The 18311-nt window shown below is 50.3% G+C and overlaps 10 protein-coding genes across 10 annotated transcripts; 3 read left to right on the top strand and 7 right to left on the bottom strand.

Moving 5' to 3' along the window:
* Positions 1-140: 140 nt before the first annotated feature.
* On the bottom strand, positions 141-740 carry COCCADRAFT_6021 (uncharacterized protein; the record flags this gene model as incomplete). Its single annotated transcript, XM_007715277.1, has 2 exons — positions 141-414; positions 478-740. The coding sequence occupies 2 exons, from the start codon at positions 738-740 to the stop codon at positions 141-143; spliced, it is 537 nt and encodes a 178-aa protein (XP_007713467.1).
* A 106-nt stretch (positions 741-846) lies between these two features.
* Positions 847-1002, top strand: COCCADRAFT_99223 (uncharacterized protein; the record flags this gene model as incomplete). The annotated part of the gene is made up of 1 exon (XM_007715298.1): positions 847-1002. One exon carries the CDS (start codon positions 847-849, stop codon positions 1000-1002), a length of 156 nt encoding a protein of 51 aa, XP_007713488.1.
* Positions 1003-2197: 1195 nt separating this feature from the next.
* COCCADRAFT_99245 (uncharacterized protein) lies at positions 2198-3460 on the top strand (the record flags this gene model as incomplete). The annotated part of the gene is made up of 2 exons (XM_007715297.1): positions 2198-2483; positions 2526-3460. 2 exons carry the CDS (start codon positions 2198-2200, stop codon positions 3458-3460), a joined length of 1221 nt encoding a protein of 406 aa, XP_007713487.1.
* A 30-nt stretch (positions 3461-3490) lies between these two features.
* Positions 3491-4483, bottom strand: COCCADRAFT_99288 (uncharacterized protein; the record flags this gene model as incomplete). Its single annotated transcript, XM_007715296.1, has 2 exons — positions 3491-4153; positions 4214-4483. 2 exons carry the CDS (start codon positions 4481-4483, stop codon positions 3491-3493), a joined length of 933 nt encoding a protein of 310 aa, XP_007713486.1.
* A 1962-nt stretch (positions 4484-6445) lies between these two features.
* COCCADRAFT_27217 (uncharacterized protein) lies at positions 6446-8092 on the top strand (the record flags this gene model as incomplete). Its single annotated transcript, XM_007715281.1, has 2 exons — positions 6446-7235; positions 7287-8092. The coding sequence occupies 2 exons, from the start codon at positions 6446-6448 to the stop codon at positions 8090-8092; spliced, it is 1596 nt and encodes a 531-aa protein (XP_007713471.1).
* Positions 8093-8546: 454 nt separating this feature from the next.
* COCCADRAFT_37802 (uncharacterized protein) lies at positions 8547-9804 on the bottom strand (the record flags this gene model as incomplete). The annotated part of the gene is made up of 2 exons (XM_007715295.1): positions 8547-8572; positions 8625-9804. The coding sequence occupies 2 exons, from the start codon at positions 9802-9804 to the stop codon at positions 8547-8549; spliced, it is 1206 nt and encodes a 401-aa protein (XP_007713485.1).
* A 902-nt stretch (positions 9805-10706) lies between these two features.
* COCCADRAFT_6016 (uncharacterized protein) lies at positions 10707-12116 on the bottom strand (the record flags this gene model as incomplete). The annotated part of the gene is made up of 2 exons (XM_007715276.1): positions 10707-11651; positions 11715-12116. The coding sequence occupies 2 exons, from the start codon at positions 12114-12116 to the stop codon at positions 10707-10709; spliced, it is 1347 nt and encodes a 448-aa protein (XP_007713466.1).
* Positions 12117-12689: 573 nt separating this feature from the next.
* Positions 12690-14115, bottom strand: COCCADRAFT_99258 (uncharacterized protein; the record flags this gene model as incomplete). Its single annotated transcript, XM_007715294.1, has 4 exons — positions 12690-13362; positions 13410-13535; positions 13589-14000; positions 14052-14115. 4 exons carry the CDS (start codon positions 14113-14115, stop codon positions 12690-12692), a joined length of 1275 nt encoding a protein of 424 aa, XP_007713484.1.
* A 662-nt stretch (positions 14116-14777) lies between these two features.
* Positions 14778-16914, bottom strand: COCCADRAFT_6014 (uncharacterized protein; the record flags this gene model as incomplete). The annotated part of the gene is made up of 2 exons (XM_007715275.1): positions 14778-16535; positions 16906-16914. The coding sequence occupies 2 exons, from the start codon at positions 16912-16914 to the stop codon at positions 14778-14780; spliced, it is 1767 nt and encodes a 588-aa protein (XP_007713465.1).
* Positions 16915-17548: 634 nt separating this feature from the next.
* Positions 17549-18272, bottom strand: COCCADRAFT_6013 (uncharacterized protein; the record flags this gene model as incomplete). The annotated part of the gene is made up of 3 exons (XM_007715274.1): positions 17549-17671; positions 17867-18031; positions 18219-18272. The coding sequence occupies 3 exons, from the start codon at positions 18270-18272 to the stop codon at positions 17549-17551; spliced, it is 342 nt and encodes a 113-aa protein (XP_007713464.1).
* Between the last annotated feature and the right edge of the window lie 39 nt (positions 18273-18311).

The raw sequence follows: 18311 nt of genomic DNA, 5'->3' as shown, positions 1-18311 counted from the left end.
ATTGAACCCTTCCATCCGACGCTATGCGCTGCCCAAGTCGTTACCCGAAAGTCAAACCAACACCGGACAAAATGCAGGAAACAAAAGAAATCAGATAAGAAAAGTACAACAAGAGAAGAATAACAAAAGAAGGGTGGTGTTCATGATTCGTCGTAGTCCGCGTTTTCGTGGATGAAGTTGTTGAGTGCAACCAGTGCCTCTTTCAAGCATTCCTGATCGACCTCGAGGCCGTCTCGGCACATTTCATCGTAGCCTATCCTGACGACACCACTGGGGTTTGGTCGTGATCGCTTCTGGTTCCATCGTCGGGCGACTTCCCATCGCTTACGGGTCTGGGTGAAGGGCGGGCACGAATCGGCAATTTCTCGGCGTTCGCGCAGCACGGTCAGGGCATTGAGGACGTTCAGGAAGATACTACATAGGCAGAGAGTCAGTAAGGGTCGACGATGGTAGATCAAAGCAAGGGGTGTAACGTACCCTTGGGTCAGCTCGACGTCATGATCCCATCCATACGCCACTTCGCTGAAGCTGTTTCCCTGCGCGACAATGTCTAGGAAGACAAAGAGCGACTCCTCGACGCTGATTTCGGGTGTGATTTGCGACGCGACATTGGTGAGGATCCAGTCTGATAGTTCGAAAAAGGTCTTTTGGTCCATGTGGGCAAAGCTGATGAAGCGTTCGGGGACGGTGAACATGAGCGACATGGCACGTCGTGCACCCATGGCTTCTATGCCGTCCATTGCTGAAAGAGATGGGTCGAGTGGTGTGGGTGAAGACGCGAGCAGTATGGGTTGTAATGTGTGGTAGTGTGAAGTGGGATGTGGTGTTTGGAGAGCGGAGTCGAGGATGTCAGGTGAGCGGGTGAGGGGGTGGGTGGAAGATGATGGGATAGCCCAGCTGAGAGCGGGTAGCGGCAATGAATATCAGTTGGATCCCACCACAGCACAGCACAGCAGTCGGACAAGGCAAGTGCCGTCGGTCGCTCAGGCCGAGACAAAGTAAGGACAAGGTGGAATTATTTTTTCCGTGCCGGGAGATAGGAACAATAGCGAGGGATGACGACGGTGGTTTTTGGCCTGCTCCTTTTACTTGGTCGATGGGGCAAGTGGGTTGGAGTTTGAGCGGAACTTGACGACTTGTTCCCTGGTTACGCAAGCTTCTAGGGCAAGTGAAGCGCACCGTGGGACTTTGCATATGCGTGCGTGGGGCCGTTGTCCGTGTTGCGTGCGTGCCAATGCAAAAGCTGCAACACTCCCTTCTTTCATGTGAAAGTCGGGCACGGGCCAGGCGTGAATGACATCAGCATCCAATCACAAGACCAATGGGACGAGACCAAGACGAGGCGTCGCGCCAGCTCTGGCGGCGCTCCGGTGCTCGCGTAGCCACTGTTTGCGCTTATTTGAATGCCGCACCCCGACTGTGGCTCCCGGCGCGCCCGTTTCCCCGCTCTGTCTGTCCCATGTTTGCATCTCAAGTCGGACATGATGGTGGTGTGGTGTGTGCGTGAGGGGAGAGAGTGCGGTTGGTTGGACGGTAAATTAAGGCGTCCTTGAGCGCGAGCTTGGCCGAGAAGGCTACTGACGCTCGGTCTAGACCGCATCGGGCGGATTTACGGGCCCAGAGGCTAAATTCAGCAGGTGGGTTCTTGCGCCCTCGGTCTGCCGCTCACGCTTGGCGCCGTCGCGAGTGTCTGCGACTAATTGTTTGACTACATGGAGACGGCTTCGTCGGGCCTAATACACAAGGTCAGAGCCAAGCACAGTTAAGATACTCCGACGCGCTGGCTAACTGGCGAGGGGCTTGCGACGGCACACTGCGGCCATTTGTCAAGGAATTTATCTAGAGCCCTGCCCGCCCACGTGCTCAGGGAAGGAACCATCCACGGGCTCTTTCCCTCCTCCTCTACACCACAAGTAGTATGTCGGTACGGGGAGAGACAAGTCACGTTACACCATTATTCAGCAGTCATCCCATCCTCCAGCATGCACTCACCAACTCTCCCTCCCGCTGACTAAGGCTGGATGCCTTGCGCCCTCACCACCACCACTTATCAACAAAATACCACGGACGATCAACATGCTGTTTTGCTTTTGCCCTTCCCATGATATTTCCTTTGCACATCGACCACCCATCGCTCCCGCGCAAAAGCACAATCTCCGCACCCGCACCGAACGTGCACACTCCACTCTAAACCTAAATGCTAGGCTACATCTCCTCAACACGTAAAAAGAGTTGCACGGCTTGCGTAAAGGCCAAGCGGCGCTGCGACCTGGGCTACCCCTTTTGCAAACGCTGTTTTGTCAAGGGCCTCGACTGCGCATATCCCAATCCACGTAAAACGCCTGTTTCGGTCCGCGACACTGAGATTGTTATCAGACACACTGACGCGCCACCACCACGCGACTTCAGCCAGCCTGCAAATATCGCATCCGCGACCGCTGCAGCTAACGCGGCCACAAGCGTGGAGCCGGACTGCGACTTTGGTAGCCCCCGTGTCAACCACACTCAGGAACTTGGCCATGCAGCTCGCGATCCGTGGATAGTATTGAGGCGCGATGGCGAGTCGAGCGAATCCGACGAGGGCTCGTCGTCGTCATCGGCGAGTCCAGAGGTGTGGATGGGACATGACAATTCGCTGACGCCGCGCCCGCCGCTACGCAGGACCTTGCTACCAACCGTAGTCGTACCTGTGCTGCTCAACGAGCGGCAGAGTACCTTCGTCATCGAAGGGCTGTGCTCGTTGGTTACAAGCATGGCGTGTTCGGGTACAACGCATTTCTTGCATCGCAATCTGTTTGCCGATCACGATCAGCCCATGGCATATCAGGATTGCGTTGCGATATCTGCCCTCTACATGGCCCAGAACGCGAGCTACACTGGTAATATCCTAGTTAATAGTATCAATGCCAAGATCGCTGCCTTGGTGAAAGAGGCGCCAACTTGGTCGTTGATGCAGCATCTAGCGGCGGTGCAGGCGCTCATCATTTATCAGATTGTCCGTCTTTTTGACCCGATTTTGGGGGCGCAGGAACAGGCTGTCAAGCATAATGTGCTGCTTGAACGATGGGCTACCAGTCTTTTTCATCGCTCTTGTTATGACACTCCGTTCTTTGCGGATGAGCGCTCACGCTGGGTGTTCACTGAGTCGCTACGACGCACCTTGTTCATGGCTGTGTTTACGCGATGCTCATGGAGTGTTTTCACATGTGGCGGGCTTGCGAGTCAAGTCCATGTTTTGGCTGGTATGCCGCTGACAAGGGATCTGGGGAGATGGAGTCAAGAAGAAGATAAAGCGCTGTGTCAGGGTGAGAGCATGCAGAGTCATGAGCAAGAGTTGATTTCTTATGTCGACATGTCGGTGGATTGGTCACATGACAAGTCTGTCGATGAGCTGGGGTCTTTTGGGCAGTTGCTTCTCGTGCCCTGTCGCGGTCGTGACGACCTGAGGTTGTTGGGGTGAAGTTTGGCCCGTTGCTGGCTTCTTCACGTCTCAAATCTTCTCCTTGGACACCAGACTCCAAAAGTCGACGACAAACTCTCCGCCTTCCTCCAGTAGAAGTAGAAAGGCTGGATGCTTTCCGAAAACCGTCACTTCGCGTACAATGTACTCGAGCACTAGCTGTCTCAATTCGTCCTTTGTGCCGTCGACTTTTCTGTCTTCACCCTGATTGTATGCATATCTTGCAAGCTCAACAATGTCCCATACGCGTCGCGAGTAGAGCTGGAAGCCGAGTAGTGTTCGGTGGAGCTTGTGTAGTGTCAAGCGTCTGAGCGGATCGACTCCACGCATACAAGCAAATGTGTATAGCCGTGCGTGTCCTAGGAACACTGGTGTGAAATCCTGATTGGGTGCGATGTTGTGCTTGGGCTCGAAGGTCACGAGCATGACTGTCCTGGGATCCTCTGCGGCGAGGTAACTGCGTGTGTCAAAATGAGCGCGTACAGCATCCCCGCCTTCAAATGTGGGCTTTTTCTTTTTTTCTGGTAAAGATTGATCAAATAGGGTTTTCGAAGACGGTTGGCCAAACCCGGCTTGTGGGGCAGGCTGGCCAAAGAGGGGCGTTGGAGAAGGCAGGCCGATTCTGGCTTGTCGAGCAGGCTGGCCAGAGAGGGGTATTGAAGAATGCTGGCCAAACCAGCTGCGTGGAGGAGACTGGTCAAAAAGGTATGCTGCCCTCTGTTTCGGTTCTCCGATTACTGTGGGTTTTCGAACAGGCAACGCCTTGTCTTTCTCATCCGTTTTTTCATGCACCCATGTAGGGACACAATAGTCTTTGCGATATGCATACTCGATAAAGCGGGCAAAGTCTTCAGGTTCAACATCAGGATACTCGACTGTCTTCGTGCACGACTCCACCATGCCGTTATTCACAAGCGCCCGAAAATACGAAGATGTTGCAGCGACGACTTTGGAATGCACTGAGAAACTTCTTCTGCGGCTGTCTTTGCCGATGTTGAATATGAAGACCTCGGATTGTATCATGCTGCCAGGAATCTGATGTCAGGAAGATAAGTCGCATTAGGTTGTTGCGTTAAGATACGTACTCCTCAAACGAACACAACGTGGAATTTTCGCTCATCTTCGCTGCCATCACAATTGTTGAAGTGGTTGACGCCGTTTGTAGGTGCGAGGAACCTCGTTACTTACATGCTCAAGATATAAGCACTCAAGGCGGGGTTGTACAGCACAGCCTGATGTGAACAGCGCGCGCGTGGTGTAACACGGCATGATCTTCCTTTCTGTGGCGTCCAGTCATGTTCGCTGAATGTATGGTTATCTGCAATGCGCCGCATCCAAGCATGCCACTTGATACAGGAGAACGGAGAGCCATACGATAATTGCGATTTGTTCGAGAGATACTATAGGCAAATGCAACTGTTTCCCTGCCTAACACCAACCACGTGATATAGCCTGGTCGTGTAACTAGAAATCTCAAAGTCATGTATATTAGTTAAAGAGTTCGTTGGTGTATGAGCAGATGTCTGTGGAACCCAAGAGTAACAGGAAAACACTCTGCTAGGACCGTCTGGTCTGCACTCAGGCTAGACAATATAGCACTGAGATAATAAGGGACAGCAAGAGGGCAGAGGATCCATGCTCTGTCATAGTCAGCACACGTCTTGCTTGGCCGTTTCAAGAAAATACTGTTAAACTTGTATCTCTGAAATTCACAATGGAGGCCAGGATAGCAATCGCGGCAATAGAACAACATGTAACCCAACTTTACCATTCGGCTCCGCAAACAGTTGTGTGGTTACCTGTGTAGTGTAGGCCGATATCTGGCAAGAAATCCAGCTAACATCCTGCCTGTACCGGTTGTCTTTCTTGAATGCGATTCAAAAGTTTGCAAAGAACAAGGACTTGAGCTATAGAGTGATGAGACTTATCGGGGACAGAAGAAATCAACTGGGTTATCATACACCCGTTCCATCCCCCCTGCCAAAGTGCTGCTCCCCACTCTCAAGTTGCAGCTATCGCATGAATGCACTGTGATCTTCTACTCTAGCAGCCACCGCGGTTCAATACGCAATACACTCACTCGGTGCTATAAAGTCTACCTATCGAAAAGTCTACATATCGAGAAGTCTACGATACATCCATGTTATGTTCGAACAAGATTCTTTCCGCGCTTGTTTGGTTTACTCTAATCTGGCGTGGGAGTTTTTCAGAATATCACACTTGATGTTTGAAGATTAAATATAGAAGTGGACGAAAGAGCTGTAAAGTATCGATTAGGCCGTGAAGAGTTGTGCTGAGAGTGCTGTTGCTCAAAATACATTGAATCTGGATTTCAACCAAGAACCTACGACAGATACTCGCTACAAAATACAGGTCTAACGTCGAGCATATAATTCTTTCTACCGTACATCTGGCTAGGGAGATGGTCCAGCTAGCGTTGATCTCATTGATCTGGTGTCTAGGCTCGGTCTGTCCTAACTCGTACTAGCGCGTGCTTACATAGACACCTTCTCTGAGCATTTCTGAGCAGGCTTCAGTGGTCTGTATCCTGGCCGAAAAAACAGGGTTCGTCTACTGCGTCATCTGCATTCTGACAAGAAAAGTGCACAGGATATACTGCAAGGGGTTCCATGTTCGTCGAGCCACCCGCCAGCAAATCGTGGGCTGCAGTCATGATGATGTGCGACCACATACGTCACCGTTCCAATGAAATGGTAGAGGCTCTAGTCCGTCTACTATATGCCGTTTGAAACCTACACAAGGCAAAGCAAGATACACTAACGGCCGTTGCCACCTCTATCTGCATCCTGTTTTCTTGCTGGCTCGCTGGCCAGCTCATACAAATTGTTCAAGACGGCGCCCAAAGTCCCTTCTCGTCGCGCGCTCGCTGGAATCGCGCTTGTTTCTGTGTTATCGGCGGTGGAAAAGCAGCGAAAAAAGAAAAGAGAAAGTGCAAACGGACACGATTTTACGACTGCCGAAGATATGTCGGGTGAACTTCAGACTATACCTGCGCGCCATGGGGCTGCGACTTTTGTGCCCCGAGGCAGGACGATCAAGGTTATTAATACGTATGGGAAGCAGGTAGTCAGTATGTGGGCTTTTACTCTGGGTCCGCCGCCTGAGGAAGGAGAGGGAGAGGATTTGAATGAGGAGGAAATTAAGAAAGAGGCAGAGGAGGTAAAGAAGGTGGTTGAAGAGGGCGAAAAGCAGGAGGTAGAGACGGCAAAGGAAGATAAGGAGGTCAAGAAGGAGAGTGAAGAGGGTGAAAGTAAGGAGAATAAAGAGGACAAAGACGGCGAGAAGGAAACACAGTCGAAGGACGGCGAAAAGGAGACACGTTCGAGTGAGGATACTGCCAACGAAACAAGTCAAGAATCTCAAACTCCTTCCGAAAAAGCGACAGATACCCCCGAGAATGAGAAGATGACGAAATCAACCGAGTCACCATCCAAGCAACCTGCTAAACGCACTTGGGCGTCTTACCTCCCCTCGATTCCCTACCGCAACAAAGGTGCAGCGAACAAGCAAGAGGTGGAACAAAAGCCCAGTGCCGAGCAAGTGAAGAAACAGAACGAGGAGAATACTAAGAAATGGTCTTCATATCTAACCACAGGCAAGAGTTTCTCAAGCTACGTGCCCAATGTCGAAGTCCTAGACTCCAAGTCTGTCATAAGCGCATTCAAGTCAAGTCACTACCGAGACCCAAACAAGAGCTATGCGGAACAACTGTACGACTTTTCCAAGACACCTGTGGGCGCAGGAACAATGGCTGGTATGTTATCAGGGCCGAACAATACCACGAAAACACACTAACTCTCTATAGCTGCCACCGGCTCCGGTTACGCATCCTCCGTGTACGCCGCCTATTCAGCCTACGCCTCGATGCACCCCTCCAACTCCTCCCAACCCCCCATGGAATACCTCTCCCTCCCCCACACGCGCACCGCCTCGCACAAACTCGTCCCAGAAGTCAATGACGAGCTCCTGACCAACCTCCGCAACCCCATCCTAACCCTCATCGAAGACACCTCCCCTGGCGCCCACGACACCCTCACCGCCGCCTGCGACGCCAACCAGTACGCCGCGCTCGGCATCGACAAGCCCGCCGAACACGGCAGCTGCGCTGAGAACCTCGTTCTCGCCCTCAAAGAAATAAACGAGACGTCTGGCCTCAAAGGCGCAAAAGCGGTTGGCGCGGATATCACGGTTAACATTGCGCCGACGCCGCTTCACCTCTTTATGAATGCGCCGCTGCATGCTGAGGGTGATATTCATGATGATGGCGCGGGCGCAAAGGGTGTCACACTTAGTGTTGAGGAGCCGCATGGCAAGAAGAGGTGTTATGTTAGATTCCGGGCTGAGCGGGATGTTGTGGTGGTGTTTAGTGCTTGTCCGATGGATGTGGGCAAGCAGAATGGAGGGAGGTGCATGGCGAGTAATTTTATGGTGGAGGAGGTTAGGGCAGGGGAGGATAAAGCGGGATCTGGGGTGGAGGGGAAGAAGGAGGAAGGGAAAGGGGATGTAGGGAAGGAAGAGGAGAAGGAGAAGCCGAGTAAGGAGCCGAAGCCTAAGAAGAAGCCGAAGAAACTTGAGGTGAGGAGTCAGTCTACTGCTCCTGTGTCGTCGTAAAGTTGGTTGTAATGATATAGTCTAATACTTCTTGTGGCTTTGTTTCTTACGTTCGAGTTTTGTTTGAGAGGAGGTTTGTTGTAATGCACGACTAGATTTCTTTCAATCGTTCAAAAGACTTTATTCAATCATTTCATTCCAATATCCGATTCGATATATCATTGTCAATCACCAAAAAAATCAAAAACAAGAAGTGCGGTAAAAGAACACGCTATCTATCACTTTCAAAAGGGGAGTGTCGTCACTTGATATTCATATCATACGAAAAGACTCTCATACAATCACGTCTATAAGAAAAGGAAATCCATTACTCCAGCATGTAGCCGACTACCTCCCAACTACCTACTCCTAACACCTCAAGACCTTCCCATTCCCTCCATCCTATCAACAGCAAAATACACTTTTGTCTCCCTCCTCACCCACTCATTCATTTCTTAACCTCTCAAATCATAAATCACAAAATTTCAAAGTCATCTCTGACTATCCGAATTCAAGTCCGATCCCAACCCCCCATTCCAAACATAACTCTCACTTGCCGTAGTATTTCTCGTCCCCTGAATAGCCTGCTGCGCATCCTGACTCGCGCGGGAACGCAGGTAGTTTGTGTATTCTGCGACGCGCTGATTTCGGACTTGCCACTCGAGCATGATGTCGAGGTCGGTGGGGTATGTGGGATCGTGCTGCGTGTGGATGGCTGCGGAGTGCTCTTGGTAGTATGTATCGGCGTGGTGGATTTGGGGATGGTAGACGGGGGTGTGGTGAGCGGAGGGTTGGTCCTGTGGTATCTGCTGTTCAGTGCGCAAGTCCGTATCGTGAGATGCCCGCTCGACGCGGTTTTGTTGTGGGAACTGATTCGTGTCGACGTCCATCTCAGTCTTCGCCTCCAAACACTCCCTTGCAGCTGGTCCTTCTGACCCTTCCTTCCCGGTCTTAACCATCGCCATCATACGCTCATTCTCTTCCTTCTCGGCATCCAGCAAAGAACGATATCTCCCCTCCAAATACACCGCTACCACCGCCGGCGCCCAATCTCTCACAAACCACATTCCTTCAACCCCAGCATACACATCTTCTCCGTACAACCCTGCTAACTGGCATCTCGCATCTTGTATATCTAATTCGTCCGCTTCAACTTGTCTCACAATCTCCTCCCGGATAGCCCTAATGCGAGCTTCCCGAACTGCATCGTCGAGCGCCTTGGCACACGCCGCGTCGTTGAAGAAGGACCAGTACGCTGTTAGACTCTCATGTAAGGAAGATAAAGTGGGACCACCCGGGCAAGCGAGGTCAGAGGGTGTGTTGAAGCCGCTTTGGAGGCGTATGGTGAGGAGGTGGTGCAGTTCTTGCATTAAAGAGAGAGTGGCGTAGTACAGGTCTTCGAACTCGGCCAAGGGGCGTTCGTAAGTTGGTTTATCTGAGCGAAGGTGGATTTGAGATTGAGTTTGTTGCGGAGTCTGGAAGTTTGCTGGGAGGCGACTGGGAGGGAGTTGGCCGTTTTGCAGGCGGAGGTAGAGAGTACTGAGACTTGGGGTGTAGGGCTCGTTGGAGGGTTTTCCGAAGAGAGTGCTCGTGTTGGTGATTTTGATGAGGTAGCTGCTTAGTTTGAGGATGTGCGGTATGAATTGGGCGGCTGGGTAGGATGTCGTTGCTGCTTGTACGGCTTCGAGTGTGACTGCTGGTGGGAATGGTGGGAAAGGGTTGATGTCGGACATTGTTGGAGATTTTGGCTGAAGTTTGAAGTTTGCAAGATAGAGATTCAAATCAACTAAGTAGCCAAGTTCAAGGTTGTACCGAGAGAAATAGCAGACGAGTTTATGGAGTTGAGATTATTTCTAGTGTTGAGGGATCTGTCTCCTCGAAAATACTGTGGCCGTAAAATTTTCATGATACAGGAGGCTGGGAGTGAGGGTGAGGATAAATTTCTGGATTTCCCAAAGTGAGTCGACCGAGCACTGGTATGGTGTTGTCATTGTCTCTATTGTGGTGTGTACAATAGGTGTGAGGTGAGAAAGCCGACTCAGATGAGAACGACGTGAACGGTGAGCGGAGTTTGGTCTTCATTATCAACTAAGTGCTGTAGGCACCACTGTGTTTACGTGCAATCAAATGACTGCAGCATGCAAGAGCGCTTCATTTAGCAATGTGCATCTCCTCAACAAAGACTAAATAGGGTTAGCTTTCCATACTTACTTTGTTGCGGAGGGTGAAGGGACGAATTCATCCTCACTGTTTGTCCTACAGTGATTTTACGCCCCACTCTATACTCACGCATGCTGCGCCACCTGGCCTGCCCCCATGGACTGCGATGATACCGCGTGTATGGCGCAGAATTGTCAGCAATTATTCCAAGCCAAAGTGGTGGGTTGCAAATCCCCTGTTGATAGATTTTCCGAATGAGTGTTCAAGTTTCAAGTTACAAGCCATGTGCATCCCGCAGTTGTTAAGGCTTCAGTGTCTAGTACCACACTCATATCGTTATGGAAGCCGTATGTGACCTCCGATATAAAGATGCACATGGAAAAGATTTGTAGCCCTATAATTCAATCAGTAAAGTCTCATGACACCAGTAATATAAAGCTCTGTATTACTACAATACCTTCTATTTCCCACCCACTCAACCAGTCTTCTTAACAACAGCAAGTTTCGACCTAACAGGAACATTGTGCTCCACATCCTGGGTATCAGGAAATCCCTCCAACTCCACTCCCTTCCTGAAAATCAAGCAATGCGTACTCCCCCCATAATGAAACATGCCAATCTGATCCCCCTTCTCAACACGCTCGCCTTCCTTGACCGTGATCTCGCACGTAGACACTTCCGTCATACCAATTCCCATAAAGCACACAAGGCCCAGATCGGAATTATCAGCCTCGATAAAAATAATCGCTCGCGTAGCCGTCGCAGTAAGATACCCCTGACCCGTTTTCTCACCTTCTTCACTGATACCTCCCTTGTTGGAAGGATCACCGAGACCCTCGAACAGTGGTTCAGAAAAGTAGGTGCCTTCGACTAGATACGCTTTCTTGATCGTACCGCTAATGGGCGCGTGCCAACGGTGGTAACTCAGCGCGGAAAGGAAAGCTTGGTATATTGTTCCGCCGATGAATTGCTCGTGCAGGGGGTCCATGGCAAGCATGTCGATGAGCGAGTATGGTTGGCCTTTGATCCAGAAACGGTCGCGTTGTGCGACGTTGCGACTCACTTTGTATGGTTTTGACTCGCAGGCGTTTGCGATGACGGTGTTGTCATCAGGGCTGGCGACGGGGCGCTTGTCGAAGTGAAAGAGGCGTGTGAAAAAGTGGTCCCACGATTCGTAACCGTGGTACTTCTTTTTCGGATCGCATTGAAAGAGCTCGTCGAATTTGTGGGAGGAGTGGCCCACGTTCGCGGTCAGCTCGAGATCGTGTGTGCCATGCTCGCTGAACCAGCCGATCTTGTTGTTATCTAGCACGTATGCTGAGTCGGGGGAGGCGAGGAATTCAGCCCATGCATTTAGGACTTTTTTAATCATCTTGTTGACTTCTGGGTCGAGGAAGAAGGCGAAGCCGGATGGTGTGCCCTAAAGGTAGGAAACAGATATGTTAGTTCGGCTCAGATATCTAGATGTGTCGGTCGTACTTACCATAGGCCAGTCCAGAATAGCATTGAATGGTGTCCCAACCACACCGACCGAATACTCATGATCACTCCACTCAGGCGCAGTAGTAAGAATGTGATTGAAAAGCTCCAACATATGGTGATAATCACGAACTTGCTTGTGGCCGCCCGGATCTCTCTTGTACGGCTTCTTGGCGGGTATCTCTTCGAACATGGAGTTGACGAGAATGTAGATGCGCGTATTTTTCTCAATCAAATCCTTGAATTCCTGAATGACGGGGTGGAGATCTTTTGGGTTGTTTTCCACCTTTTCTATGATGCCTCCCAGCCATTTCTTGTGCACGCGGTGGTCGGATGGCAACCATGAGCCGGTGCGGTGCATCTGGTGCTCTTCGGGAGCATTTTTATTATCTTCCTGGTGAGACATGGTTGTGAGTAATGCGATTGTGAGTGGCAGACTTCTTGGCAAGATGATGGTGTTCCTAGGACGCCGACTTTAAGTGATTTGATAGGTTTACCCGCCATCGTCGTTTATACGTCATTAGTACGAAGCAATTTGATAATATTATATAAAGAGGGGAGTGTCTGCCCAGGCAATGGCGCTGCAACCTGGTTGTCAGATGTGGATATACTTGCACCTGGGAAACATATGGGGAGCACATGAGTGGGGAAAGGGTGGGGTAGTAGTCTACTGTTTCGATCCTTATTAGGTTATAGCAAGGTCCCTTCCCTGCCTTCGATACAGCCACCTAGCTCTGGCATGATGACCATATCCACAGTGGCTTTCTCTTTACTAAGAATCTCATGACCTTAATAATGTAATTTAGCCGTCTCTATACCATCGATAACTTCGTGACCAACCGAAATGCTTTCATTTGCGGTGGCTCATTCGAGATCTTTGACAACCACATACTCTTTCACATGATTTACTAAAGGATTATCCAATGAATAAATAACCGTCACCACTCATGAAATCATTGATGTTCTCAAAGCTGCTCAACTACTGCCCCTTTTTCAAAAAGGTCAACGCCGCAACAACATACCCCTCCATAGCAACAGTAAGAGTAGGCTGAACAACCGGCGCAAAAAACGGACTATGGTTTCCAGGGATATCCTCACTCATCCTGTCCTCAGCCTCCGCCTTGTCCCATACCTTGGGATCTATTCCTCCATACAGGAAAAAGCAGCTCGGTTTTCCAATTGCCGTGGCCAGAATACCAAAGTCTTCACTTCCCTGGAGCCTCGCAATGTCGTTCTGATAACTCATTTTACCAGGCTTGAAGTGCTCGGAAAAAGACTGCTCTAGCGCATCGGTGACACCGTCATCGTTGAACAATAGGGGGAATTGTGTTGTCGCCGTTAGTGTGGGCTCAGAGGGATTGTTGGAAGCAGCTGCTTCAGCAGCTATTATGCGTTTTACGCTTGCTAGAACGCGCTCGCGAGTTTGGGGCAGACCTGCACGCACGTCGATTTTCAGGTTGGCCTCGGAGGGAATGATGTTTTCGGCGTCGCCGGCATGAAAAGCCGAGACGGTTACAACGGCGAAGTCTAGGGGGTCAACCTCGCGCGACACAATGGACTGGAGACGCATGATCGTGGAAGCTGCTTGTACGATGGGGTCGATACTGCGATGGGGGGTTGAGGCGTGGGCTTGACGACCTGGGATGCGGAGTCTATGGCATTGTCAGCTTGGAAAAGGCAATAAGAATTATTCACGCACTGGAATCTGTCTGCTGAGCTGGCGATGAGACCGCGTTTCGTGCCAATTACTCCAGCTCTTTCAGGCATGACGTGTGCTCCGACTACGACGTCAGGTTCTTTGACCTTTTTGTATAGACCGTCATCACTGGACTTCATCAGTATTCTTGTGAAGTTCTGTTGGGGTCCCTCTGCACTTACACCATATTCTGGGCCCCACCTGCTCTCTCTTCGGCGGGCTGGAACACTAATATCAACTCACCACTCCACTCATCCTTGCATCTGACCAAGCACTCTGCAGCTGCGAGTAACGAAGTAACGTGCATGTCATGCCCACAGGCATGCATGACAGGCTTCTCAATACCATCAAGATCTTTCATGCGCGCTGTGCTAGCGTACTGCAGTCCCGTCTGCTCTTCAACGGGCAGGGCATCGGTGTCAGCACGCAAAAGGATAGTTTTCCCTGGACCATTTGAGAAACTGGCAGCGATTCCATGACCGCCGATGGAAGAATGGATTGTGAACACTTTGAAAGTCTCGAGGTGCTTAACAATGGCTTCTGCAGTGTTCTTTTCTTGAAATGAAAGCTCTGGATGAGTGTGAAACCATTTGTCTAATACGATATTAGTGATTACCTCTATTGGGCGGAAGAGACGGCACTTACAGAGTTCTTCGTATGGACCTAGATCTGGTTGATGTGCTTTTACAGTCTCAGTTATTGAAGGCATGGTTGTTGGTATGAATACGGATTATTCGTAGGAAAAATCGTACCTATGTGTTCTGCACGTTCGTGGACAGATATATATTATACGAAACGGTAGATGGTTCGGTAATGGACCTGCCTTTATTGCGTTAGTAAATGGTAAGATGGCGGAATTAACGAGCGTGATGTGAGGGGTTCCCGTCGGGTAACGCTGGAAATGACGTAATAAGGTGACAGGAGACAGCCTTCTTATCAGATATGCACATCTCTAACAGAAGTAGATAACTCCAAAGGCTCAATAGTGGTGACAACAACCGCAGTGATATACAGCAATGGATCAAGGTACATCAAATAGCATGATGAATTTCTTTATCATTCGTTCGTACTAATACAACAGTGCACAAAACTTCAATTGAACCAGACCAATAATACCTGAAAAGACTCTCCATATCCAACGTGCAAAACGCCATGTGGTGGGAAAAGATTAAGCAAAAGGTACAATCTCCAGTCGCCTGATTAGTCCATCTAGAAAGACTCAGGTATATGCGAAACCTGCCGCTGAGAGTATCCTTATTATGTACCTAATGCGGCAACTCATGACACCGTCAAAATCCGATGTCTTCAATTCACAGCCAAGCTCATTGATGTGTGCTGAGCCGAACGCGAGCAATGCTAGAGACAAGAATTTCAGGTCTCACCGCTTTGTGACTTGTTCATATCGTCGTTGTCTTTTTTAAGCTGTTCTTCAAGACTTCCCATGAGATCTGGTTCGGAAGGCTGTGGAGAAGGAGCATCAGGTAGGGATTGTATTGACTCGGGCGCAGGTTCTGGTTCTGGTTTTGGTTCTGGTTCTGGCTCTGGCTCTAGTTCCGACTTCGGCTGCGGCTCTGGTAAGTTCTCAATCTTCGCTGCGGGTTCTTGTACTGGCTCCGGTACAGCTTCTGGTGCAGACTCCGATACAGGCTCTGGTATAGACTCAGGGGCAAGCGCGGGTACAGGCTCATGGGCAGGTTCAGGTTCAGGTTCAGGTTCAGCCGTGACCGTCGGCGCCGGTGCGGCATCCGCTTCTATTGGAGGAGCTGGGGCTTCATTCGGAGTATCTTCGGGAACAGCAATCTTGGTGGTGGTCACGGGAGTTGACACATGATTGAGCGAGTTTTGACGGCTATGAGATATGGCAGATAACGGCATGTCTGGCGAGCTAGACTTGTCACGTCCTGAAACCTGTTGGATGATCTCGGGTGTCGAAGTTTTCACAGTTGCTGTCTCGGTCTCTCCGGCACTTTGTGATGGCTCAATAGCAGTCGGTAACGAGGGCGTTACCTCCATGGGAGTCCCCGCATCAGCCTCGATAAGAGGTATTACAGAAGTCTCTGCCGAAGGCTCTGTTGGAACGATTATAGAAGATTCCACGACAGGTTCACTTGGAGCTGCTTCCGGGGTATCTGAGATATCCATCGCAGATGTACTGGGTGGTGCGGCCGATGATCGCAGGGGAGTTGCGGGCGTTGAGGTATGTTCCATGTCATGATCCTCATCTTCAGAGCCTTCTTCGCCAGAGCCCTCCTCGTCTTGGCCTCCGGCATCAGCCATTGGCGTGTCTCCACCATCTGAAGGTGCTACAGATCCCTCTTCTCGTTTTACACCGGGTACTTCGAGTGAATCACCACCAGCAGTCGATGCTGGGGTCCCTTGCTCTGCCGCACCTTCGGCAAAAACAACCTTCTTCTTGCCTCTACCCGGACCGCCACGCTTGACTTTCTTGGGAGGGGGTGGCCGTCTCCTGGGAGGTGTTTGTTGCACAACGTCGTTGGCTACAACAATTCCTTCGGCATTCACTACACCAATACCCTCGACGATCGTTCCTGGTGCAGCAGTAGCTGGCGCGACTTCGATAGCAGCGTCTGTAGGTTGCACTTCACCCTCCACTGACTGCCCTTCTGGAACAAGGACCTTGTAGACAGCTACATTGCCTTCTGCATCGAGCTTCTTCACCTTTGTCTCACGTAGCACAGGCTGTGCGACTTGGGTGCTAACATATGGCGATGGGAGACCCTTCCTTCTCTTGGCAAGATATTCTGGCTCTGGACCTTCTAAATGGCGTGCTATCTTGACGTATTTCTTGACAGTGAATCCAGTATGAATCTCTTTGGTCTCTTCTTCCTCATCTTTCATCTCATTGTCTTCTTCTGGTGGCGCTGGGGGTTTGTAAAGCTTTCCAGACCGAGCAGCTCGAAGGAGCTGTTGAGAATGTTCCGGGAGCATATGGGAATCCCGAGGCATTGGTAATTCAGGCCAAGCATCTTTGTCCAAGGGCTTGTTCTCGGCAGAATGTGGTTCAATAGTAATTTCAGCTTCTCGATATTGGGTAATGGGCAGTCCTTCCAGCACATTATGCTCTATCTGCCCACGCCCCGACCTGTTGGAGCGGTCTCTGTTCCGGAACTAGTCACGTGATGTTAGCATTGGGACCCGGTGAAATCATCATATGTGTTGCATTGCATAGTGGAAAGGAGCGTGTCTGGTATTATGAGTGGGTGCGTCAATCATTTGCCAGTACAGTAGACGACCCTGCATTTGGAGTCCATTCGTCATCATCCGTTGACAAATGCCTAGGTTGAAGCGCGGACTTCCTTTTTCGGCCCAAGCCTCGTAATAAATGGTGTTTGTTTAGAAATGAAGGCATGATGATGGTGTATGCGATGCGCGCCGCAAGAAGAGCGCCTTGTGCACGCGTTCAAATGTGGCAAGGATGCGGGCTCGCGAAAACAGAGGGCAGGCGCATCTCTATCAACAACGCAAGGAAATGACGTACCGGAGCCATAGTGATATGCGACTGCCTCGAGAAACAGGCGGTGAAGGTTGGATTGATGTTGGCGCAATGCGGCGGGAAGTCGCGATGCGTGAAGGGGAGGCGCGTCGGTTTGCGACCTGGAAGGTGCAACCGTGCGCCACTATACCAAACCTGGTTGGCTTGCAACCATTGGCTGTTGGGGAGTGAAGCGTATCATACATCAGTTCCTGTTGTTATAAGAAATGTAGCTTATACAATGAGATATACAGAAATGAGCCTTGTGACTCAATATGTATTTCTCCAAAAGGTAGTCTCGGCAAATCTACGTCGAACCTCCTCCTGAAGCAACACAGCAACTGTATGCAGCTGCGATAGGTGGGCAAGTAAGGCCAATGTCCAGAGCGGAAAAGAGCTTGCAAACGTGATCCGTCATGCTGAGAATATTGGTGCTAAAATTTACAGGTTGGTTTGGTGTCATTCCATCACTCCATTTGGGGACTCGAATGGCAAACCCCATATAATACAGTACATACATTCGTCTTTGCAGATCGTTTTCAATCAAACATTGTGCCACACAATCGCCTTTCCTTCGGTGCAATGTGGGCAATGTTGTTACAATATCATCTCTTTTCATCGTCAACATCCCGTTTTTTCCCTACTATGTTTAATCCCACCCTTGGTCTTTTACTCTGACGATATCGCTGCGATCTCCCTTTTGCTTGCCCTCCTTGCCACCCTCAACGACTAGGCGATCAATTTGGTAGAATTGGCTTATGACTGTTTGCCTCTATTGATTTGTGTCAGCTTAGGTTCCACTCTGTATTGCCCTCTGTTACGATCATCGTCTACGCGCTGAAGCCCATCACTTCCAGTGCCACTTGTCGCCTTGCGTATTGTTTTGTGTGCCGTCTCTTTTACTTAGGAATACTGTCATGTCTGCCCATACCCCACATATTGCTGAACTTCCATATTGTGTACTCACCTTCAACATTTGTAGCTCACTCAAGCCCTTTTGTACCATTTCTTGTATGACCCGCTCATCTTTCACATCTTTGTTATCCCGAAAGGCATCGCGTGTTCTCCGTTTGGCGTATTCGCGGAAGTTATAGGCAGCGAATTGGTTGCTCTGGCGTAACAACGACCGATACTATTCACGTAGCAAGTCAGCAGGTAATCTTCATACCGCAAGGCAGCCATTTGTCGCACTCGAGCAATGAATCGTATCGACGTCCCAAGGATCACTGTCAAAGGAACAGAAGCAAGGCAGCAATACCACACAGTGGCTCCAGTAACGCGGGGATGTTTTGAAGAATTACAGTGGCGCGAATACGTACCAGAGAGCGCACTTGGTAGGCAACATCGCCTTTGGTTGCTTGCGCTAATGACATGGTTTCTTGTGTGTGGAGGGCAGTACACAGGTGTGAAGT

The sequence above is a fragment of the Bipolaris zeicola genome, assembly GCF_000523435.1.
Source record: "Bipolaris zeicola 26-R-13 unplaced genomic scaffold scaffold_102, whole genome shotgun sequence".
Lineage (NCBI taxonomy): Eukaryota > Fungi > Ascomycota > Dothideomycetes > Pleosporales > Pleosporaceae > Bipolaris > Bipolaris zeicola.
The sequence above is the reverse complement of the archived record's forward strand: the minus strand, read 5'-3'. Positions and strand labels throughout refer to the sequence as shown.